At 48.7% G+C, this 25,791-nt stretch overlaps 1 protein-coding gene across 1 annotated transcript in view; it reads right to left on the reverse strand.

Moving 5' to 3' along the window:
• The window catches only part of ASTN2 (astrotactin 2), a 358,016-nt gene that overhangs the window by 232,437 nt on the left and 99,788 nt on the right, over positions 1-25,791 (reverse strand). Inside the window, exons 4-5 of the mRNA XM_059486464.1 lie at positions 20,330-20,479; positions 11,885-11,992 (exon numbers count right to left, since the gene is read on the reverse strand). Of these exons, the coding sequence (XP_059342447.1) occupies positions 11,885-11,992; positions 20,330-20,479 (258 nt within the window). The remainder of the gene's footprint in view (positions 1-11,884; positions 11,993-20,329; positions 20,480-25,791) is intronic.

Raw genomic sequence — 25,791 nt, forward strand, 5'->3', positions numbered from 1 at the left:
ATGTGGGGTTCAAAAACCCCAGGAGGAAGATGGTAACCAGGCATGGCTGAGATTAAACTCACTCTCCAGATCTCTCTCCCCTAATAAATGCTTCACACATTAAGATGATCTTTCTATATGTTTAATCAAAAATGCTTGTGGGGTTCAAAAAGCCCAGGAGGAAGATGGTAAAGATGAAAGATGGTAAAAAGCCCAGGATGGAAGATGATATAGAGGTGATCTCTCTATATCTTTAATCAAAGATGTTTTTGTAGTGTTCTGAGAGGTTACAACAAAGTGAGTGGATTTCCAAGTGCTCACCCAGGCAGTTTTGGAGGGAAAAACCTGGACCATGAGGATTCCCAGGGAATCTGCACCCAAGCAGTGGGCAGGGCACACCACCGGGATGAAAAATAGGAATAAATTACTTCTATCCAGAGAGAAGCAACTTCTCCCCACAGCCCACAAAATCCAAGGAGAGAGAAGCAGAAAGGAAAAGCAAAGTGCTCCATTTCAGGGCAGAATCATACCTGACATGCTCCCTCTAATTGAGGGTGGCTTAATTACACTGGCAAACAAGAGGAGGTTCCAATGCCGTGGTCAGAAGGACTCTGGCCACCACCACCGTCCCCACCCAGGATTTTTTTGTCTCCCCTCAAACCCCAGCGCAAATTATCCTGGTGAGGACACGAATCCCTGCTCAGAAACCACTTGCAAAGCACCACATTCCCCTGAAGATTTTGCACCTGCTGCAAGATGAAGATAAATTCAAAGGCACTGGTGTAAACACTCAGCAAACAGCCCCTCCAAACGCACCATGTCTCCTTTGAAATATCATTTCCTCGTGCATTTAATTACTCACTGCTTTGTACACTTTCCTTTGCCGGCCCAAAAATCAAGGAGGGGGGAAAAAGCCCATCAAAACTCTGGGCTCAATTCTTCTTAATATTGGCAGTGCTGCCTAAATTTAGGGGGGAGAAGAAAGGAAAAAAAAGAAAGAAAAGAAAAAAGAGAAAAGGTGTGTTCAGAACACGTATGGATTTATGAGCAACACAAATATCCCGTGTTCTCAGTAATACGCTGTTTCTAAATCAGGCTCATAAATACATGCTTGGGAGATTAGTCTATAAAAAAAAAAAATAAACTTTAATTACCCCCTCTTTATCAGCACACAGCCCGTGGTGTTAACCATATGTGGGTGTTAAACGCCAAGTGCTTTGCAATCTTCCCCACCCCCCGGGAGACAATGGCATCGCAGGGAACGCTCTGTGGCCACTCGGATATGGAAATGTATTCCCAGCTCCCGAAGAAGAGGGGCTGGGGAGAACAGCGAGTGCTGGGAGTGCTTAGCAACCCCTGCCGAGCTGTGCTGCATGCAGAGCACCTGGCCTGGGGACAGCAGCATCCCTGGGGGACAACAACACCTCTAGGGGACAGCAGGACCTCTGGGGGACAGCAGCACCTCTGGGGGACAACAACACCTCTAGGGGACAGCAGGACCTCTGGGGGACAGCAGCACCTCTGGGGGACAACAACACCTCTAGGGGACAGCAGCACCTCTGGGGGACAGCAGCACCTCTGGGGGACAACAACACCTCTAGGGGACAGCAGCACCTCTGGGGGACAGCAGCATCCCCTGGGGGGACAGCCAGCCCAGCCCAGGGACATGAGCATCCCTGGGAGACAACAGTACCCCTAGGGCCAGCAGCACACCTTGGGGACAGCCAGCCCAGCCCAGCTCGGGGACATTAGCACCCCTGGGGGACAGCAGCACCCCTGGGGGACAGCCAATCCAGCCCAGCCCAGCTTGGGGACAGCAGAACCCCTGAGGACAACAGCATCCCCAGGGGACAGCAGCATCCCTGGGGACAACAGGACCCCTGGGGGACAGCCAGCCCAGCCCAGCTTGAGGACAGCAGCATCTTTGGGGGACAGCAGCACCCCTGGAGACAGCAGCATCCTTGGGAGACACCCAGCCCAGCCCGGGGACAGCAGCATCCCTGGGGGACAGTGGCATTTTCGGGGACAGCCAGCCCAGTCCAGCTCAGGGACAGCAGCACCCCTGGGGACAGCCAGCCCAGACCAGCCAAGCCAAACCCAGCCCAGCTCGGGGACAGCAGCACCTCTGGGGGACAACAGCATCCCTGGGGACAGCAGCACCTCTGGGGGACAGCCAACCCATCACAGCCCAGCCCAGCTTGGGGACGGCAGCACTCCTGGAGGACAGCAGCACCCCTGGGGACAGCCAGCTCATCCCAGCCCATCTGACACCCAGGGATGCTCCCAGCCCCCGCCGCTGTCGCTGCTGTGCCAGAGGAATGGGGCTCCCCTAATGCTCCACGGTTCTGTTGCAGCAGAGGCTCGTTAATAGCACAGAGCAGCGTTTCCAGGACAGCCTCACACACAGACACGTCCCTGGGTGTCCTACGAGGGACACATCGTGTCCAATCAAGGCAAACGCCAATTAAGAGGAGCTGTGGCTGTTGGCAGGAGGCTCTGGACATGGAGCAGCCCTGCACGGGAGGGAGCAGCGCTGCCTGCCTCCCCTCCTGCCCTGCAGCCTCCTCTTCCTCAGCAGGATGGTCCCTCTGGGGGATAGGATGGGAAACAGGGATGGGATGGGAAATGGGGATAGGATGGGAAATTGGGATGGGAAACGAGGATGGTAAACTGGGATGGAATGGGAAATGGGGATGGGATGAGACGGGCAATAGGGACAGGAATGGGAAACTGCGAAGGGAAACTGGGATGGGAAACTGGGATGGGATGGGTAATTAGGATAGGAAATGAGGATGGGAAATGGGGACGGGATGGGATGGGAAATTGGGATGAGATGGGACAGGATGGAACAGGATCGGAAATGGGATGGGGATGGCAAATCCTCCTTCCAGTCAGACACAGCTCTGCTGCACCCTGACCCCACCAAGCCTTCACACAGTGCCCCAGAGCCCCTTCCTTCTAAAGCAGAGGGATGTGGGTGCAATGAGCCCCCCAGGCATGGGGTGAGACACAGGCAGGTTCCATCACACACCATCTGCATCACACCTGGTCCCAGCCTCTTCCTGAGGCATCTTCTCCACTGCAGTCCTGGACAAATCCCAGTGAAGGTGCCCCCAGCTCCAGCCCAGCTCTGGCTCACAGCCTGGGCACTGGGCAGCCTCCAGCCTCATCCCAGAGCCAGCAGGATGTGGATCAGCCCTCAAGTGGCAGCTCTGCTTCCCCTGTGTTGGGGGAGAGCCCTGAGGAGCCCCTCCAAGGACACAGAGGGTGCACAGAGGAAGGGAATGAGGGAAGGAGGAGGAGAGGCAGCACACTGTGCAGCAGAAGGGTGAGATCAGAGTCGCTTCTGGATTTATAGAGGATTAGATCTTGCTGAGCACATGCTGAATCAGATTAATACTATTAACATTTATGAATTATCCTCTAGCAATTAGCTGAGATGTCCTCCAGCACAGCACAGGGAGGAAAGGCAGCCCTGGGCTGTGGGTCAGGGGGAGGAGGGTGCCAAGAGTGGCTTGGGCACTGTGGGCTGGGGCAGCTGGACCCCACAGCAAGGTCAAGGGCTCATTGACCAAGCTCCTGTGCATCCCAGTGAGCTCTTGTGCTCCTCCAGCAGCCTGAGCCTCGGCTCTTGAGGTGCTCCTGGAGTTATACAGCCTTATGTACTGAATAAATGCATTTATTTCCTCATTATACAGCTGTTGGTGGTGCTCCTCTTTGCTCTAGGGCATTTTGCTGCAGCTGGCAGGGAGAACTCACCAGCAAACTCCAACCCAGAGCAGGAAGGGGGCAAAGGCAAAGCCTTGAAGGCTGGGCAAGGAATGAGCAGCTGAGGAGAGAGGGGGAAATACAGATGAGCAAAGTGGCACAGGCTGGGATGCTGCTCCACCAGCCCCATCAGCACCAGGGTCACCACGGGCAGATTCTCCTGCTCACACATCTTAAACCTTCTGGCACAGCAACGGGGGGAAAGAATTTGTGCAAACTCTATTTGCTCTCCTGGCACTGCTATATTTTTTTTGCATTTCTCTAGGCAGGGACAATTAAAATCAATGAAGTCAGTTTTGCTTTCATGTTCTCTGTGCTGAATTGGTTGAGATAAAATCACATTAAAGAAACAGCTACATATTTAAAGGTAGATATTGCCTGCACTGGAATTTTCTTTCATGAAAATCAATGAAAGCACTTCTCCTGGAATTAAGGCCCGATCTTTTTTTTTTGTTTTACACTCCAAATGAGTCCCAATTTTACAATATACAAGCACAAAGGCAAATCTGAGTGGAAGGTTTCATTTTAAGGAGAAGAAGGGAAAGCAATTTTCAATACAGTGTAGCAAAAACATTATTCCTACAGGAAAAAAAGGGGAAAAAAAGTAATCATTATCTGTGAAATAGTTTGTGTTGAGTCACAGCCCAGGGAGGATTGTGCTCAGCAAGTGAGGGCTGGGCAGACAGATAAATTGATTTTAGAAACGAGAAGGAGGCCAGGGTGGCAGGGAGAGCTCAGGACCTGGCAGGAGACATCCCAAGGACTCAAGGACTTATTCATCCTGGCTGGACCTTCACCACACTGCCTGCTGTCCCATTGTCACCCTGCAGGCTGAGCTGGGATTGGGGAATTGGGCTGCAGCCTCAAAAAAAAAGTCCCAAATCATCATTTGCTTCCATCCATTACTATTGGAATAGATGCAAACTGACAGAACAGGATGAGAACACAAATCTCTGCTCTGCAACAGCTCCCCATGCTCAGGGCACACCCCTCCGTGCCTCAGTTTCCCCCTACAGCCGAACATCACACGCGACACCCACCACCCTCTGCAGCCAGGAGACAAAACCACGCTGCCACATGAATCCACAACCAGAAGCATCTTCATTTTCCAAGCAGCTCCAGCCCTCTCCCCCCTCCTGCCTGCATCCAGCTCCGTGTTTATGTTCAGCTTCCTGGGAAACAAGAGGCTTGTTACCATGCGGAGGGCGACAGCAGAGCGATTAGTGAAATTTGTTACCCACATGCTCTGAACAAAATTAAATTAAAAGTGCTGCTTTGCTGTCAAGATAAGGGCCAAGCCGGAGAGATAATTTTTCACTCTCAAACACTCAATTACTCGCTGAGGCTGTATCAGATACAATCGGAAAATAAATAAATAAATGGGAAGACCCGCACTGCCTCCAGGAACAGATGTAAAAGGCTTTATCTCCAGCGCAGTCCAGGGAAGGTAAAGTGCCTGCAGCTCCAGCAGTATTTACCTGCAGCCCCTGGTGCTGCCCAGCTCCAGCTGCCAGCAGCTCAGTGTCCCTGGAATGGGCAGGAGCATGAGTGAACCCCCACACCTGTCACAGACATCTTTTATGGAAAATCCTTTCCTTAGGATTTTTCCACCTGAGAAGCTGGAAGGCCTCAGGAACAAAATTTAAACAATGGTTATCTGCTGCTGTGGAATGCAACAGGTGCATCTGGGATTGGTCTCATGTGGTTGTTTCTAATTAATGGCCAATCACAGTCAGCTGGCTCAGACTCTCTGTCCGAGCCACAAACCTTTGTTATCATTCTTTCTTATTCTATTCTTAGCTAGCCTTCTGATGAAATCCTTTCTTCTATTGTTTTAGTACAGTTTTAATGTAATATATATCATAAAATAATAAATCAAGCCTTCTGAAACATGGAGTCAGATCCTCATCTCTTCCCTCATCCTCAGACCCCTGTGAACATGGTCACACACACCTACAGCCACCAGTGATTAAAGGAGCAAAAAGGAGGCTGGAGCAGCCCCAGCCCAGCTTCCCTGCACAGCCAGAGTCCAGCAGCAATGCAGAGGGACTCAGGATGGGTTTATGGGCTGTTGCAGTGCCTCATTGCTCTGCAGGCAAAATAAGCCATCATGAAAAAGCACCACATTTGTTCACTGGCTGGAAAAGCAGCATCCATGACGGAGAGCAGAGAAGGGTTGGGAATAAGGAGCATCCCCCACTGCCCTGGACATCACAGTGTGAGCCTGGCTGTGGTGCAGCCTGCAGGGAGGGAGGGACCCTGGTGCTCCGGGGCATAAAGACAAGATTTTTATCATGAAGGCAACTCATTCCTGAGATCTGGGGATCTGCAGGTCACATGGGAGCTGTGGTGTCCCCTGTGGGCTGCTCTTTCCTGGTCTCACAAAGAGCAGCACAGCTCTATGTTCCATGAACCAGCTGGGTGTGCACCACACAGGCTGAGCTGTCCGTCTGTCCCTGCAGGGAGCAGCTGTGTGCCCCTTCCTGAGGAATCCTAACATCTGTGTGTCCCTTCCTGAGGGATGCTAAAGGCTCTGTGTGCCTTCCTGAGGGATCCTAAAGGCTCTGTGTGCCTTCCTGAGGGATCCTAACAGTTCTGAGTCCCTTCTTGAGGGATTCTAAAGGCTCTGTGTCCCTTCCTGAGTAATCCTAAAGGCTCTGTGTCCCTAAGCAATCCTAACCTGTCCATGCCATGAGCTGACCACATGAGGAGGGGATGGACACAGGGCTGCCAGGAAGGGAGAAGCATCCCCAAGGACAGACAGACCCATTTTTCCCTCATGCCCCTGGAAGCAGCCCCAACTGACATGTTTGCTTTATCCCCTTTTGTCCCCCCTTGATTGCCAGCAGCATCTCCCCCAGTTTGAAGGCGAGCCAAGCCCAAGGCAGAGCAGGGAGGCAATTCCCTGAGGAGCATGGAACAGTGGGGTGATGTCCTGCCTGCAGCATTCCCTCAGCTCCAGCGAGGCCAGAGGCAGCAGCAGAGAGAGCAGTGCCCAAATTTCTTTCTGCACCTCGTTTAGTTCCCTATGAAATAATAACTGCCTGCTGCCTCTGGAGATGGGAGAGGATCAAAGCCAAGCTGCCTCATATGTAGTAGACTCCGAATACCTAATATTCCCTTATAAAAGGCCTTGTTTTAACCACCAAATACAGAGGCAGATCAAAGCTCAGCTTCTCATTTCTCTAACAGCCCTCAGAAGGCTCTGCCAGGCAGCCCAGCACATGCACATACGGGGCTGACACCAATCCAAGGTACATAATTGAACTCTGCTAATTTGTCAAAACCATCACTGCGTGCTGTGGAAACAGCCAGGTGCCTTGTTCACAGAGACCTCAGCTGAGGAGCATCCCAAAGCCATGCCCAGCCTACCCTGGGGTGCAGAAGCATCCCAAAGTCATTCCTTCCCTTCTCAGGGGTGCAGGAGCATCCCAAAGCCATGCCCTCCCTTCCCAGGGGTGCAGGAGCATCCCAAAGCCATGCCCTCCCTTCTCAGGGGTGCAGGAGCATCCCAAAGCCATGCCCAGCCTACCCTGGGGTGCAGAAGCATCCCAAAGCCATGCCCTGCCTTCCCTGGGGTGCAGGAGCATCCCAAAGCCATGCCCTGACTTCTCAGGGGTGCAGGAGCATCCCAAAGCCATGCCCTCCCTTCCCAGGGGTGCAGGAGCATCCCAAAGCCATGCCCTGACTTCCCTGGGGTGCAGGAGCATCCCAAAGCCATGCCCTCCCTTCCCAGGGGTGCAGGAGCATCCCAAAGCCAGGTCACATCCTGCCTGTGACCAGGGAAACTCAGGGCTGCACAGTCAGACCTGGAACTGAATATATTTGCTGAGCACAAGGCAAACCCCACCCCAGAATGAGAGGGATGGAGCAGGAGTGGAGTTTGTGCTCAGGGCTCTGCCTCCTTGCTTCAGGGGGATTTTTGCTACTAATATTTTCCTCTCAAGCTCAGAGTGGAATCTGACTGAACACATCCCACCCTAAAGCATCAAAGCTTTGATACTGCCCTGCTGGCCAGCAGGGGATGTGGATTCACATCCTTCCAACACTGTCAGGGTCTCTCTTACAGAGACTCAGCACTGGTGGAAGGTGCAATAACCCTGGGGACAGGAGCCATGTGTGCACCACAGCCAGAATGCAGAGAGGTTCCCACAGCTCCTGCGACTCCCAGGGGAATGGGAAAAGGGAGCCAGCCCCCACAGCAAGCACAGCCTTGCAGTGCACAATCCTGATGTAAATAGGTTGCAAGAAAAATCTGGTTTCCGGAAATCCTCGAGGTGTCAGTGCTGAGGGTCAGCAGGAAGGAGCAAACCTTCTTGGAGACCAAACCTACTTGGGGAAGTACAATGGGGACTTTATGCAAGACAATTCCCTCAGTTCACCCCCAGTGAACATGAACAAAGCAGGTTCTCACAGCCTTGCTCGAACACTGAGGCAGATCCAACATTCCTGGCCCCAGCTGAAGGTCAATTCAGCCCCTGAGCACAGAGCTGTGCACAGCCTGACAGCCTCTCTTGGGACTTGTTTCACTTGGAAAAGCAATCTGAATTCCAGCTCCCTTGAGACTGCATGGCACAAAGCAGAGCTCACCCTGATCTGTCAAGGTGGACAGTGAGGAGCTGGTGTGGGCACAGGCAGGGACAGAGGTGAAGAGAAGGAGTATCTCACTGAAGATTTGGGTGTGAATAGAGCACTTCTTGGCTTAAGTCAGCAATGCCTCCCCCAGCTCAAATCCCAGAGATGGGGCTGAGCCCAACAGCAAAGACCAAGACTCCAGGGGAAGATCTCCTCTGCTTTATTCCTTACAGTCTTCGCCCCTATAATATCTCTGGAGACTTTTCAAAGTGTTGTCTTGTATATTTATTACAACAGTTCTATTATCATTATGGTGCAAGGATTCCATACCTCCCCAATGTTTCTCACAGGCATCTCCTCTAAGCACTGACTGTTCTTGGTCCTTGCAGCAGCTATCTGACTTCTCTTCCCACCAATCCACTCTTTTATGCCACTGTTCTTATTGGCTTAACAGGTGTGGCCTGTTAAGATCAGGCCTGCTCCTAATCTTTAGTAATAGAGTCCAGCTGCAACTCATTTAGGGCTAAGATTACATTCTACATTACCCATATTGTGTCCCCCTACACCAAAGATGTGGTAACATCAGTGTAAGGGTATCCCACAGCCCTGGAGGTTGGGAAGGTGAGTGATACAGCATGCTGTGACCACAGAAGGTGCTGCCTCTTACCTCTCCATGTATTCCTGCACTAAAAACCACTGGCTCTGCTGCTCCTGAGCTGCCAGAACAAACTCTCCCTTGCTGAATATTGTCCTGTGGGAATGTCTCTCTAATCTGCCTTGCCAAAGCACTAGAGAACCTGCTGTTCTCCTTCTCCAGGAGACACAGGAGGCCACTTAACCAAGCTCAAATAAAAGCAAACCTGCACACCTCCTAAGTGGAAACTTCCCATGGCATCATCTGGGATCAATGCCTTGACAGTGCAAGTAATTAGGCTCAATCCTACAAAATCTTATCCGAGGAGAGAAACCCCAAGGAATCCCTCTCCTTGGACCTGATAACTACCCAAAGGCCCCTGCAACGACACGCAAGCCTGGCGAAATCGATAGGGGAAGATCATTGTAAGAATTAACTGTATCTGACGATGCATCCTTCTCTATTAAGAGTTACAATCCCGTCCAATTATGGATCTTGGCTGAACTTGTAATTATGAGTTCGGTGCTACGACTTCCCACTACGCTATTGCTCTGCTTCCATGAGGGAGAGGGGAGTCAATGAAAGGATAATGGAAAATTCCTTTCAAGGATGCAGCGATGGCCAAATTTATCCAGGCAGGAGGGGAAGTACAATGGGGACTTTATGCAAGACAATTCCCTCAGTTAGCCCCCAGTGAACATGAACAAACCAGGTTCTCACAGCATTGCTCAAACACTAAGGCAGATCTAACAGGCAGCCCTGTGCGACGGCGCGAGGCAGCTCTGCCTCCTGAATTCCCTTCAAACCCAGCCATCAAAGCTGCCCAGGTGAACAACAGCTTATTCTCAGGGAAAGAAAGGAATTCTTCCCATTCATCTGCTCCTTTATATCTGCCCTACAAGGAAGCTAAAACCAACAACCAAAAACCAACACAGACGTCAATAAAAATATCTTTGTACCCGACATCCAGTATGAGCCTTTTTCAAGAGGCTTGCAGAGCAGCTGACCTCAAGGGGAATGGCATCAAGGCAGCCTTGCAAAGATTTATCTGCCTCTCATTAAAACATAGTTTTCCATTCCTTCCCTGTGCCCTATCACCTCTTTCCCTGGTGGAAGCTGAAAAAACCCCAAACTTCAGTGACTTTTCCAAAGTACCCAAGGGCTGTCACAGCCTGCCCAGTATTCCTGAAAAGGTCACTGAAAAAGCTACTCCAGCACCTGGGAAATCTGATCCCTGTACCAGTAGTGTTTTGGGACAGCTTCTTTTGTCCCTGTTTGCAACACAACAATTCCTTCCTCCTGTCACACAGGCATGAAGATGATCAGAGGGATGGAACACCTTTCCCATGAGGAAAAGCTGAGAGAGTTGGGATTGCTCAGCCTGGAGAAGAGAAGGCTTAGAGGTGAATAACTGCAGCCTTCCAGTACCTGAAGGGACCTGGACAAAGACATGGAATGACAGGAAAGGGGAAATGGCTTCAAACTGACAGAGGACAGGGTTAGAAGGAAGTTTAAGCTTATTGGGAAAAAAATCTTGACAATGGGAGTGGGGATGCCCTGGCACAAGTTGCACAGAGAAGCTGTGGCTGCCCCTGGATCCCTGGAAGTGTCCAAGGCCAGGTTAGACAGGGCTTGGAGCAACCTGGGACAGTGGAAGGTGTCCTTGACCATAGCAGGAGGTGGAACAATGTGATTTTAAGGTCCCTTCCAACCCAACCATTCTAGGATTCTGATTTTATCATTTTTCCCTGAACGCAACTGTGTTTGCATCGCAACAGGTAAGGAACTCACAAATCCTCTCATCCTTTTCATCAAAAGCTCATTTTAAACATGGCGATGATTTCTCTTGGTTCTAAACCACATTAAAAAAAAAAAAAAAGAAAAAAATAGAAATATAAAATTGAAGGCCCAGCCTTTGAGAAGGAACAACTGCAGCACACCCCTGTGCATGCGTGAGCTTATTCCCGTGCGCAACCATCGAGCTGATCAGAGGTGTTGAGGCAATTTCACATTCAAATAAACACACTGGAAGCATTTATGGGAATGGCTCATCATGGAAACAAATGGGGCCTCGTGCTGCTGCGGTGGGCGCCGGCATCTATCTGGCTGCCGCACTCTGCCGGGGCCCGGCTCCCTGCACAAAACAAATGGAGAGAGCAGACCCACTGTGCAATTTTTAAATTGCTTCCCAACGGAGTTATTTCCCGACAGTGATTTTTCAAACCCAGCAGCAGCAGCAGCAGAACTCGTCCTCTCCTCCACCAAACGGCTCGGGCTGAGCGTCCCGAAAAAAATGACAAAAAATGGATCTGGTGTGGTGTGATGTGATGTGATGAGAGGAAATGCGGACACTAATTTCAAACTCCAGATGATATTTCAGTTTCTTGGCTTCTCTAACTCACAAAAGAGCCTAAAGGGACTTGGGTCTACAAATCCCTGCCCCAACTCTCGTTTTGAATTTGTTCTTTTTAATTGCCTTTGTGCCAAGTGGAAGGCTGGGCAATTTTCATCCAATGAATGTTTTGCATGGGAAATAAAGGGCAGAAAACAGGAGTTTGGAGCAAGGAATTGCCAGGGTAACCATCCCTGACAGCTGCACTGCTGCCAGGATGAGGACAGATACAACCACTCCCCACTGGTGCAGCTTTGGGGAAGTGCCAGGGCATGTGGAGGGTAACTGATATTAGAAACCATCAAAGAAACCCAGAACTTAAGCAATATCACTGGGAAATGGGATTTATGGGAAATGGGATTTATGGGAAATGGGATTTATGGCTCCTGCATGGTGCTGCATCACACAGTCACAGACTGGTGTGGCTGTCCTTTAGACTCAGGCAGTATCAGACACCATCTCCCATGGGACAGCCAAGATACCCAAGCATTTCTTTTCCCCTGACACCAGTGTGCAACCACAGCATCCTTTTGTACCTTTGCTTCGCCGCCGGCTCCGGTACTGCTCCGTGTAGAAGGTGAGCTGGGTTTCATCGTCTGCCTCTGAGCCAGAGTTGCCTTTGGCACGTCCAAAACCGATCCCACCTGCAGGCAATAGAGAGGAAAACATCAGCCCTGGCAGCTGCGATGCTCAGGAGCAGGTGGAGCCAGGAGCTCCTCAGCAGAGCTGGGGATTTGGCCAGCAACCTGCACTCCTTGCTAAGGTTCTTTGCTTGGGGTCACCAGTAGTGATCAGGAACTTTTACCATTCGTGATTTTGTCAAAAATCAAGACCCCACAGTGCCTTTAGTGGTGCGAATGTAAGAAGACACTTTCTACCCTCAGAAATAAAAACACAAATATATTTCAAGACACTTTCAAAGAAACCCCCTGAGTGTGACAGCTGCTCTCCCCAAGGACAGCTGCATGGTGAAATGCAGTGAAATTTAGCAAACCCAGCAAGGACAAATGGTACAGGGGGAATACAGCCCTTGGGGGGCACCAGGACCCCCCTGAGGGTCTTTTCTGCTCCTCAGCACCCAATTTGCCCCATTTGCTCCCCTAGTTTGCTGTGACAGCAGCAGTCAGGACTGACAGGAGCAGGGCTGGCCTGTGGTTCACCCAGCCTCCTCCTCTCCAGATATGGTGTGGGATGCAGCAGGAGCCCAGCTGGCTCCATCCCCAGACCCACCAAGAAGCAATGGATACTTAAAAAAGCACCACAGACTCTAATTGGCAGAAGTCCTTCAATCTTTGCAGAGCTTAAAGAAAAGAGGCCTCTGGGGGTTGACAGTGGCCCTTTAAACTGCCATTAAAATATTTTACTGTTTTTAAAAAATCTTTTATTCTAGGCAGCAGCGCAATTTCCCCATTTCTTGGCAGGAGAACAGAAAATGAGCGGTGCCTTCTGCCCTCTGAAATGCTCAATCACGGCGATGAGAGGTGGCTGGCAGGAGCCAGAGGGACGCCAGGAGCTCAGCACGTGGCTCCTGCTCTGGCCATGCCCTGCCCTGGCCGAGCAGTGCCCTCAGGGCAGCCCCAGCAGCAGGGCAGGAAGGGGCTCTGCTGGCTCCTTTGCTCCTGGGAGCAGCAGGGAGGGTCAGTGCTTGCACACAGCAGCATTTAGGGCTTGGGCAGGGGGCTGGGGGGGTTAAAGATGCCAAACCGCGACCCATCATCAACCACAAACACCACAAAAAACAGCCATGATACCCCCACTCCAAGGGGTTTGAGAGACACAGCAGAGTGGTAAAGCCAATAAAGCTTATTTGCATGAGTGAGGAAAATCTTAATTAACCTGGGCTTCTAACGCAGGCCCATGGGCAGCCAGCCAGGGCTGCAGCCCTGCTGCAAATCCCCTTCTCACTGAGCAGGGGCTGCTGCAGGGGCCAGGGCTGGGGACAGACACCAGCTATGGGAGAGTGCCCCCACTGCTGAGAGCTCAGCCCTGTGACAGCGTTCACAGGGGATCGAGGATGAGGGAAGAGACAAGGATCTGACTCCATGTTTCAGAAGGCTGTTTTATTATTTTATTATATAAATTATATTAAAACTATACTAAAAGAATAGATGAAAGGATTTCATCAGAAGGCTAGCTAAGAATAGAATAGCAAAGAATGATAACAAAGGTTTGTGGCTCAGACAGAGAGTCTGAGCCAGCTGACTGTGATTGGCCATTAATTGGAAACAACCACATGAGACCAATCACAGATGCACCTTTTGCATTCGACAGCAGCAGATAATCAATGTTTACATTTTGTTCCTGAGGCCTCCCAGCTTCTCAGGAGGAAAAATCCTAAGGAAAGGATTTTTCATAAAAGATATCTGCGACACAGCACAGCCCTTGCCCCTGACGGGGAGAGGAACCTGGATGCTGCCTGTGCAGGTAGGACATGGCACATCCCTCTGTCACCTTCCCATGCACCAGAGCTGGCCCCTTTTGAACAGGCAGATGGCTGGGGTGGACAGAGGCAGCCCCGTGGTGCTCTGTGTGCTGTCACACCTATGAAAAATGGGTATTGTATGATTGGCTTTTCACAAATATTAAAATGAATATTATATGTGTTGTGTGAGAAAGTGATGCTGTATTAATTCTCTTAAGTAGGGTGTTAAATATAGTTTTAGGTTATAAAAAATGTTGAAATAGAAACTATGCTATGGAGGATACTTTTTTTTGTAAAGAAAGGACTCGCAGTGAGATAGCAGCCACAGGACACCTAAATCTTTCAGAGAAAAAGAATTTATTTCCTTCTTATCAGAAGAAACTAACTTCTTCCCGCCTTGAAGGCGCTGTCAGGATTCAGAGGTAGAAGCTGATGATGACCAGACAGAATCTTGTGTTTGAATGGAATTTATGCATCATGTATGAAGTATATGAATATGCAGCAGGCTGTTGTTTTTAAGGGTTAATCCTCTGTTAACGTGGGTCCTTTTCGGGCTGGTGCTACCCAGAAAAGGTACCCGGACCGTCCGTAACTCTTTGTTTCCATTGTCTCACATTGCCCTAATTCAAACTGTCCGAATTATTATTACTCTAATTGTATTGCTATTTTTTATAACCATTTTATTACTGTTAAACTTTTAAAATTTTAAAACCGAGTGATTTTTCACGCAGCCCTGTGAGGTGAGCAGGCAGCTGGCACAGGCAGCAGCTGCTCTGCCAGCCACGGCCCAGCCCCCTCCGGCCACTGTGCGTTTGTGTGCCGGCTGCGTGCCCGTGATGGATGGAGCTGACATGTTAAATTACTCAGGCTGGATGTCTTCAGAGAGCTGGTGACAGCGATATTGCATTTTCTGATTACCCAGCACTGAGCAGGATGTATAAATACAGCAGTTGTGAGACCCGGCGCGGGGCCCGAGCCTGCGGAGGAAACGTCTCCTCTGACCCAACATGCAGTGCCAGAGGTCAGCCTGGCAATGCCAGCCTGGGGCACACACCAAGGATGTGCTTTTGCACCTCTGTGCCATCAAGGATGCTGGACCACATCTTGGTGGTGGTTTTGAGCATCTCAGAACCCAATCTGGAGGACACAGGGACACTAATCCACAAGTAATCTTGCCAAGAACATGATTTCATGTTTAACTGGCCCCAAAATCTGACCAAATTAGCCCAGTGAGACATTTACAACTGGGGCAATGCCTCCTTTTCCACGTCCATTACCAGCCTTGGTCACAGGCTGCTCACCGGGGGCTGAGAATAATCATGATGGGGCCATGGATGCTCATGAGCAATTACTGATAAACAAGGACAGCACTGAGGTAAAGCCAAGCAGTCCTGCCTGGTCAGCATTCCCTTTCCTTCCAAAACAGGGAGAAAAACACCCAGTATCAGAAAACTAAAAGACGCTAATCAGTGCAATCAGTTACAAACTGGAATAAGATGCTTTACAGAGAGAGAACAGGGAAATGGCAATTTTGAAGGGCTGGGTATCAGTAATGCACTGGCAACTCTCTCCAGCAGCTCTCACAGGGAGATACTCCCTCTTTACACCCAGTTTACTCCTGCTTTTGAGACTGGAGAATAAACAAAGCTCCTCTTCCTCACCCAACCCATCTCCTGCCCAGCTCGTGCAGCAGGCAGTGGGGCAGGGGAGCTCCAGGAAGATGCTCTTGTTTCTAATCCTGTTTGCAGATTTACAAGCTCGTTAATCCCTTCAAATAGATCTCAGCTCAGGCAGGAGCCAGGGCAGGGTGCTTGCTTTGAGTGTAGCATTAATTTAGTGGGGAGCAAGGCGGGGTGCCAAGGCAAACACCTCGTTATGGTGTAATTAAAGACGGTCCCGTTAATGCAGAGTGGGGATAAGGAAATAAAATTCAGGAACCAGAGTCATCCCCAACGACATTCTGTTAGCTGAAGACATGTGAATATTTTTAAAAGTGAGATTTTTGTCTTTAAAGAGGACATAAAGAACAAACATGACATTTTTAATCCTTTCCCTGAAGCCAGGAGGTCGTAGAACATCTCAGGGAACAAACTGTAGATGCAAAAGGAATCAAAACTGAGTAAAAATAAAGAAATAACTAACAGTAGCTGTTTGGATAACTCCTATCTGAGGCCAAGCTGACCTCAGCTACTTAATCCTGAAAAGTTGGATGTTCTAATAGAAGTGGAAGCTTAGTTTTGTCCCAGCAGTGCCACCTTGGGTGACATCTTTTGTGATCCCTCTACCCTGCAGCCACTATCAATGGAAAAAGGATTCTCTGCTTCATTTCACTCCAGAAATAGGGCAAATCCCTGTACATAGCACAAAATTAAAGACCCACAACTTCCCTTATTGACCACGTTGGGTTCACCCCATTCCATGTTCATTCACTCCATACAATATTGCTTTCTGGGGGTTCAACAAGGCCCTGTGTTCCCAGGCTTCCCAGCAAAATCTGGGTGAGGAATGCCCTCCCCAGCACAGCACTAAGAAGTGCTGGCAGGGCAATGCAATTAGCTAAGTGGAAATTTTCAGTTCAATTACTTTAACCCTGAAAAGAACACCAGAAAACTGACATTAAAAAAAAAAAATCAAATGTGGTCAGAGAAAGATAAATTAGATGCAGATTTATGGAGAAAAGAAATAAATAAACAAACGTTTTCTTTTGAAACTTAGAGAGTTAACCACAAAACCATGAAAGTATAAAGAAAAAAGCCCTTTAAAACAAAGCACCCTGTGGTAGGAGTATGTTCACACACACTGGCTTCACATACAGCTGAGGAAAACTCTTCCTCCTCACCAATCTTCCCTTTTCCTTCTGTCTCCACACAGAGCACCCCAGCAGTGCAGGAGGTGCAGCAGCCAGGTGACAGAGCCATGGGCTTCCACTGTGAATATCTGGGATCGTGCTGATCCCAGACAGCAGCCCTTGCACAGCCTGGAGGTTTTTATTTTCACCAAGGACCAACTCAAAGAGCTGGACACGATATTATGACTCAGGTGAGGTGAAAGCTCCCAGGTGAACTCCAGTAAAACCTCACCAGCAAAATGTGATGCTCCACGGGCGCCACAGGGCAGTCAGACAGGGCAAGGTGAAAGCAGAGGTGCCCTGGCAAAAGCAGGGACCAGGGATGAGCCCAGCTGAGCCTCATCTCTCCTCCCTCAGGGAGCTTTGGCTAACTCAGAGCACAACCAGAACCTCCACAGCGCAAGAGCTGCATCCCCAGCAGGCAGCACATCCCGATGAACAGCACATGGCGTCTCGGGAGAAGGACCATTGTGGGTTATTTCTTCCCAAACCCAGAGTGTTTTTAAAGCCCTGCCCCAGGAGAGGGCACCAGACCCCCTCTCTGAGCACCTCCCAGCCCGGGGCTGGGCACACAGCGCGGTGCAGCCGCCAAACCTCAGCCCCTGCCCTGCTGCTGTCCCCAGGGCATCGCTCCCCCATTCTGGATGCTCTGGGGCTGCATTTGAGGATCAATAAACGCTCTGGAATGCAGAATCCCTTCCTCCATCCAGGTCTGCCAGCCCCCAGCAGAGATCTCTTCCTTCCAGCCCTCCCCTCTCACCCTCAGCTCTCTCCATCCTTGCTCTCCCTCAATTATTTATAAGCTCTGAATGTGCTTCACTCCATAGAAAGTGTTTAGGGAGAAAGGTTGTATGAAAGAGTCGTTAGGCAAAATAAAGTTATATGGCATTGTAAATAGAGAGGGTGGTGTGGTTTGGTGTTTTGTTTTTGTTTTTTTTTTTTTTTTTAAGTCAATCTACTCAGGGAAACAGCATCTTTCCCAGAGCTGCTGAAACACTCAGGGCTAAATCAGATTTAATGAGGAGCAATGGGCAGCAGCTTATGCACACTCAGAGCAGGGAAGGAAAGCAAGGCAAAGTTTATCCCAGATTTGTTTCCCTTGGGCTGAGGATCAGGTTTGGATGGTTTATCCCATCCTTCTGAAGGAGTAGCACTCAGAAACCCTTTCAGGGCCTTTCCATAGAGGACGAAATCCTTCTGCTGTGTGCAGTTCCTGCAGGGAGAGTGCTCCAGCTGTAGGGCTTTGATGAGGTTAAACATTAATTAAATCAAACCACAAGAAAATAATTACACACATGCATCCATCAGGCTGACTTGTCACTACTCAGAAAGAAAGTTGGATGCAAACTCCATCAGTGGAACTGTCATGAGGCCGTTAGGAGGAAATGAATGGATCCCAAATGGACAATTTCATTTAGGGGGAGGGAAAAACAACTCTCATGGATTGCAATGGATTAATGAGGCAAAGGGTTTATGCTTGCCACTGGATGGGAAATGTAAACATCCCAAGTTGTGGTATCATCCTTTGCCCTGAGGGGCTGTTTGCACTCCAGCCACTTGCCTGCCCCAGGCACAGGAAACCACAGGCTGTAAAAACAAAACCTCCAGTGTGGCAGTGTTCACAGGGGTTCTTGGACTGGGGAAGAGATGAGGATCTGACTCCATGTTTCAGAAGGCTTGATTTATTATTTTATCATATATATTACATTTAAACTATACTAAAAAAAAAAAAAATAGAAGAAAGGATTTCATCAGAAGGCTAGCTAAGAATAGAATAGCAAAGAATGATAACAAAGGTTTGTGGCTCAGAGAGAGAGTCCAAGCCAGCTGACTGTGATTGGCCATTAATTACAAACAACCACATGAGACCAATCCCAGATGCACCTGTTGCATTCCACAGCAGCAGATAACCATTGTCTACATTTTGTTCCTGAGGCCTCCCAGCTTCTCAGGAGGAAAAATCCTAAGGAAAGGATTTTCTATAAAAGATGTCTATGACACTCCAGCACAGAAGAAGCCAGGGAATGGGTAGGGAATGGCATGGACCAGCTCAGCAACAGCACCCAGCCACGAGCTCTGCAAGCAAAAACATATTTAAATTAAGAGGAAAAAAGGATGGATGGGATGGGGCTGTGCAGAGCGAGATCTCCACTGGAGACAGAGGGACTATCTGGCTTTTTGGGGATTTCTGAGGACTGAGAGCTTAAAATCTCCTTTTTAAGGTGTGCTGGTGAGGGATCCCTGTGGCTGGGGACCCTGGGAACCAAAGTCCTCCTGAAGCCCGTGGGGCACATTCTGCCTCAGGCTCCTCATTCCTCACAGACTCTGGGTACAAAGCAACCTCATTTTCTCATACTGAGGAAACCAGTGGGGAGAGATGGAGAGAGACCAAGGCTGCTCTTGTCCTGCTAATTAATGACTTTCCCGTGGTCACTAATAGGCAGAGGAGCCCTGGGGAGGTGGGAAATGGGGTGGGGGTGTCTCCAGAGGCTGGGGACCAGCCAGGCTGGCTCAGGGCCACACTCTGCTCCCGCTCAGCCAGAGGCTCTGCCTGCAGCTGGGCACTGTGCCTCCTCCTAAACTCAGCTGCAAGGATTAACTGACTTGTTCCATTCGTGACCAAAAAGCCTCATACCTCCAGTTCAAAAATGAAATAAAAACACACACAAAAGAAAAAGAAAAAAACAAAAAAAGAGGCTGGAGCAGGGAATCAGGGAAACTTTCCCTGACAGTCTCCGTGGACCCTAGAGCACCTGCACCCACACTAAAATCCAGAGATGTGTATTTGAATACCTACTAGGAAACAAACCAAATAATTTAAACCAGTTAAAGAGTCAGAACATTTTCTTCACACTAAGTAAATAATTTATGGGCAGAGCTATAATAATAAAAAAAAAAAAGCCCTCTCCAGGCCTGTATCGCAGGAAAACATATCAGGAATAAAAGATCACATTTCAGACTCATAAATAAATGAAAAACAAAGGTTTTTCTTTTTTTTTTTTTTTTTTTTCTTTTTTTTTTTTTTTTTTTTTTAGAATAAGAATAAACAGAAAGAAAAGTATTTCCTTCCCAGCTCCCAGAGCTGACACAAAGACCCTCAGTGCACTGGGCAGATCATGGCCAAGGGACCTTCATCTCCATCACCCCTGAAGGGATCTGATATCTCCTTCTCCTCCAGAGATGGAGACATGGATCCAAACTCTTGGCACAGCCTTTTGTGTGGTACAGCCTTTAGACCCATGAATGCTGCACTCCCACTCTCTGTGTAGCTCCTAAAGCCCCCAAGCACTGGGAAAGCAGAAAGAGATCTCCCAATAATGTGAGTGACAGCCAAATTTAGTTTCACCCCTTCGTGAAACTAAAACCTGACAAGAAACTGTTTCATTGTGTTTTAGCTGGGGCAGCTGACAGGGACTCCGAGCTTGCAGCAGGATCCCTTGGAGGGGACGCGATGTGACACAACTCGCAGGCACCTCCACCAGCCCACCCAGAGGATCTGTGTGGGGTTTGTCCCTCTCTCACCCCACCACAGAGGAGCACTCCTCCATCTTTTGCTTTCGTCCATGTAAGACCATGTGGGCTGGGGTCTATCCTAGCCAGAGTGCAACAGCCCACTGAGTCTCCCACAGTGGAGTTCAGAGTTACACACTAACGCAGTACAGGATTTGTAAAACATAAAAGACAAAGTCCCAGGGCGCCATGGCCACGTACCTCGGGGCCGGCTGCGGCGTTTCCGTCTGCCCACGGAGGTGCTGCGCAGCGCGGGCTGCAGCTGCCCGATCTCGATGGGCGTGTTGGTGCGGAAACTCTCCTTGAACTTCTGCATCAGCGACTCCACCGTCTCCTGCGTCACCTCGGGAGCTGCAACACCAGCAAAGGGGCTGTGGTTACGAAACAGCTGCCACACCGTGTCCCCTCTGCCCTTGAAACCTTTCCTTGGGTAAGCTGGAGCTGGGTCCTGTGGGATTTTCGGAGTCCCCCATGGCAGGAAGGAAATGATGAATCTGACTCCATGTTCTTAGAAGGCTAATATATTGTATTATATTATATTATATTATATTATATTATATTATATTATATTATATTATATTATATTATATTATATTATATTATGTCACATCACCTCACGTATCATATCATGCTATGTTATATTGTATTATGCTATGTTATGTTGTATTATATTGTAGTATATTACATTACGCTATTTTATATTATGTTATGCCATATTATAGCATTTGATATTATATTATATATTATGTTATATTTATATTATATTGCTATATCATATTGTATCATATATTATATCGTATTATAGTATATTATATCATATTATAGTATATTTTATTATACTATATTATACTATATTATGCTATGTTATCTTGTATTATATTATATTGTATTAAATTATATTATGCTATGCTATATTATGCTATATTATGCTATGCTATGTTATGTTATGTTATGTTATGTTATGTTATGTTATGTTATGTTATGTTATGTTATGTTACGTTATGTTATATTATGTTATGCTATACTAAACTGTACTAAATAATACAGAAAGGATACACACAGAAGGCTAAAAGGTAATAATGAAAAACTTGTGACTCCTTCCAGAGTCCCGACACAGCTGGACCATTATCAGTCACTAAGTCAAAAAAATTCACATGAAACCAATAAAACAATGCCCTGTTTGTAAACAATGTCCAGTGCTACCCTGCTGGGAGACAGAGGGAGAGCATCCATCCAGCCAAACCAGGCAACAGAGAAACAAGGATCAAACTCCCTGCCTGAGTTGAATGCTAGCAGTGGGAACAATTTCAGGAAAGCTCCAGAAAGAGAGGGAGCTAAGGGACCAGCTGTGTAATGACTTTGAATTTTCCAGTATCAGGCTCCCCCAGGAACCACAGATCAAAGACAGAGCTCCCCAAAGCCCCTGACGTTTACAGCAGGCACAGCTGAATCCTGCAGTGTCAGATGCCCCAGCAGGCAGCATCATATGAGGAAAAAATATATCCAGAGCAGAGAAAGGGTCTCCAAAGACCATTCAGTCCCATCCCCAGAGCACACATCCCCCTGAGGTGCCAGGGAAGGATGCTGGGGCAGCACTGGGGTGGCTCAGCCTCCTGCTACTGTGTTCACAGGGGGAAGCCTGACCCTGCAGCTCCCTTGCCCAGCAGAATGTGTGGCAGGGCCTCCCCTGAACAGATGGAGAGTTATCCAGACCTTGGGGCTGTGCGATACAGGACTTGTGGAAGTGGAGCAGGGAGCTCCGGAGTGGCTTGCACAGCTGGGGCTTATTTACCAAAAGGAGGCCAGGAGGAGGAGGAGGAGGGGATGATGCCTTCAATGAGGTCACAGCAGTCTCATGGCCCCTGATGGGACCGTGGTGACTGTACCCATCTGGCCACCACGCTGGCACAGCCATCCTGGGGCAGCTGCTCCCACACCTGTCAGTGCAGCAAACACCAAGAAAAGCAGAGTGGGGAGGGAGGGGGTGTCCTTCATTTGGGATGATGCTCCAAATACTGCAGGAATTTGGAGAAAAGGGCTGGTGCAGCTCACTGCTCTGCACAGGTGTGCCAGCACATCGTTGGCTTCTCTGTGCCCCTGAGCTCAGGGGTTTGGAAAAAGGAAATGGAAACAGCAGGGAGGAGAGAAAAGTAAAGCAGGAAAAAGAAAGGAGAAAAAAAAAAAAACAAACAAACAAAGGGAAGGGGAAAGAAAAAAGAAAGGAATGAAAGGAAAATGAGAAATGAGAAAAGACCCTTGTTGACATGATATCAGCATATCAGCAGGAAGAGTTTGGCATGGGTGGGCATAGAAAAAAACCATAGCATAGAAAAAACTCTCAGAGACAAATGAAAGACAGCAGAGCTTCAACTGTGTGAGCATGAGGGGTGAAGGATGAAGGGAGAGCCCTTCATGCACTGCCAGCAGTGGCAAAAGGGAGAGAGAAGAAGAGACCACTGCACCATAATGGAATGAGACAGCACTTGCTGGGGCTGTCCATCACATCCACAAGAGAGACTGCAAACCAAACTGCCCTCTGGGCCTCCCCATGGCAGTCCTTGGAGGTTCCAGCTGGTCAAAAAAGGATGGGAAGAAGCACTACTGTGGGGTAAACAGTGGCTTTAATAATTTGCTTTAATTACAGGCCAGCCCTGAATTGGTCAGGCAGTTGGATTAGCTGATCCTTGCAGATCACTTCCAACTGAACTGCTTTATTCTACACCACCCCGCAAGCCCCCCTGGACTTTCTGTGCCGAACTCAGGCTCAGCCAGCAGCTCCTGGCACCTCCACAGCTCCCACATGCTGCTCCCCAGCACGACACAGCCACGTCAGGCACCAGCTCCTCCCAGCACTGGCCGAACACGACTCATCCCAGAGGAGCCAGGACTGTCCTCCCCTCCAGCACAGCTTGCCAAACGCCTTCTCTCCCCTCCCCAGCTCCCAGGATAAATCTACCCGGGGCTGCTGAGCTCACATCTCCGTCACTGTGCTGAGAGATTCTCCACCCAGCCTGGCAGAGGTGGTGGGATCCACCCCAGGGCTTGGCATGAGGCTGTGATCTCCATGTCCCCACCAGGAGCAGGGGAATCACAAGGCTCTCCAGCCCCCACAAAATCAGCTTTCCTCTCTGGCAGCACTTTAAGGACACAGCTGAAGGTCACCCTACCTTTGCAAAGCACAGCACACATTCCTGATGAACACCTCCCTCCTGTCCACCCCCATATTCTATTTGAAAAGAGATTTGCTCTCCTTATGGCTCCCCTTTTCGTTTGCACGTCTCCCACAAAACAATTCCTACCCAGAGCCATTCTCTCCTCCTTCCTTTCTGCTGGCACAAATTGCAGTGGGAAAATATGTTGTTTGGCTTAAAAATTACAATGACAACAACAACAAAAAAAGTAGTCATCAGCTGAACAATATGAGCAATGTTTGGGTAAAAAATACATTGCAATGGAGATGGGAAGCAGCAGCATTCATTCCAGCTCAGCCAGGAGAGCTGCACCCTCCCAGACACACTGGGTGGGTATGGGGGGTTGTTCTGGGGACATGCCACAAGCAGGATCTCACCATCCCTGGGGGGATTCCACATCTCAGAGTGCCAGGCTTGGATCAGTACAACCACTCACAAACCCTAACTGAGAGATTAACTATTTCTGAGCCCCCACCAGTCACACTTGGGTGTTGTCTCCACTATTCCAAGACATTCTCAAGCACTACAAAACCTCTCTGACTGTAACCTGTTCCCAGCCAGCAAAGCCAGGCAGTGATGGAAATACCCCTTAACTGTCAGAAAAAAGCTCTCAGAATTGCTCAGGTGTTTTAGTCTTCAGATGTGGCCTTGAGGACCCCAGTGGAGCAGCTTCTCCCCAAACCAGGCTCAAACCTCGTGGTGGTATTGGGTGGTGGAGAGCTGGACAGTCCTACAGCCTGGGTTTTGCATCTTTTTAAAACAGAACAATGAGGGTTATGGTCTGCAAAGGCGCCAGCTTCCCTGAGCCTCAAAGTCTCTGGTGTCTGGCTTAAAGGTTCTTTTCCTGGAGCCACAACCACCCCTGCTCTCCTCACACAACACCTGCATGCCCACAGCAGCTTCTGTCAGAGCTTCCCACACTAGGTATGGGCTAAAACACATTTCTATAAAATACAGGTTTTTAAGCATCTGGTTTTTCCCATTTTTCTCTTTGATTTCTGGCTGTCAGAAGGCAAGTTATCGATCCCTCAATATTAACAGTGGCCACAACACTCCCAGAGTTTCACTGAGAGGAATAACTCCAGAGCATCTCAAAAGCTGCTCGACTGAGCATTTTGTAACAAGACAAACTCAATCAAGGATTAAATGGAAGAAGTTTGGGCACAATTAGAAGCCATGTTCAGTGGGGTTCCTACCTTCTGCCCTGCATGTAATGTGGAGGATGCAGCCCCCTTACTCAGACACTGGTTCTTCTCTCCTGCCCTTTCACTGACCACTTCCAGTATTTATCAAATAATCTGCTTTTTCTAGGCACAGGGCAGGGGACTCTCCTAGGAACCACTGACATGGGCTCTAAAGGTCTAATAAATCACCACGTCCCTAACACACCACGGGAACACCAGGGAAGTGCCAGTTTAATAACGTTATAATTGTTTCCTCCAAATCAACTCCCTGATATTCAGCAAGCTCATTTTGATGTTTCTCGATCAATATTTTCGAAATTTCTGTTCCACAAAGTATTTCAAGAAATTGACTTTCTGATCCTATTTTGGAACAAGCATAAATTTCACAATGCTGGAAGTTTTCCACATGGTGGAAGCCCTGATTTCTCACCAGCTCTAAATAATGGGTGTTTGTTGCTTTCCGAAGCATGAAATAACTAACGGTGTTTGTTCTGAGACTGGGATGTGGACTGATTTTCAACAGTGCCACCCTGAAGGTACTGAGCTCCACAAAGCACAGAGCTTTAGTAGCATAAAATTAGGTAATTACACTGATGCTGATGTGATGACAGGGGGAGAGATTTGTACAACAGCTTTGCACGTACTCGGAGGAAAACACATCTGGGGAGTCACATCCTGCCACAGAGCATGGGAATAAGGCAAAGGCAGGAGGAACACTGGGAACTTCACCTCTCCATGTGCTTCTCCAGCCACCAAACCTCTCTCAAGCAGGAAAACCTGTCCCCTTTGATCCTCTGATCTCCAGCAATCCATGTCAAGTGCCACATGAAGCCGCTGTGTCCAAGAAACACAGGGAAGCTGCTGGTTGCATTCTGCAGCCAACTCAGGACATATAAATCTGTTTAATTTAAATACATATATATAAATATATCTCCATAAATATACTTTTATTTAAATGTATATCTCTCGATATATATATGGATATATACAAAAAACATCAAAAGCAAGGATGAAGGAGGATCTCCAAATAGATCTTTTATGAAATGGGGCTCTCACACAGCAACAGAGGGAGAGAGGAGCCCAGGAGCATTTTGAAAACAGCCTTGTATTCCATGTTGACTTTTTCTTTCTTCTCTCTCCTGGCCCTTTTTGTTGAGTTTTAAAATAGAGGCTGTATACATCTTTTTTAGCACAGCTATTAATACATAGCTATTAATACACAGCTATTAATACATTATTAGATTATTATATACATTAATAAATCTGTCGCTATAAAAATAGATCTTTA

The sequence above is a fragment of the Ammospiza nelsoni genome, chromosome 20 (genome assembly GCF_027579445.1).
Source record: "Ammospiza nelsoni isolate bAmmNel1 chromosome 20, bAmmNel1.pri, whole genome shotgun sequence".
NCBI classification, from domain to species: domain Eukaryota; kingdom Metazoa; phylum Chordata; class Aves; order Passeriformes; family Passerellidae; genus Ammospiza; species Ammospiza nelsoni.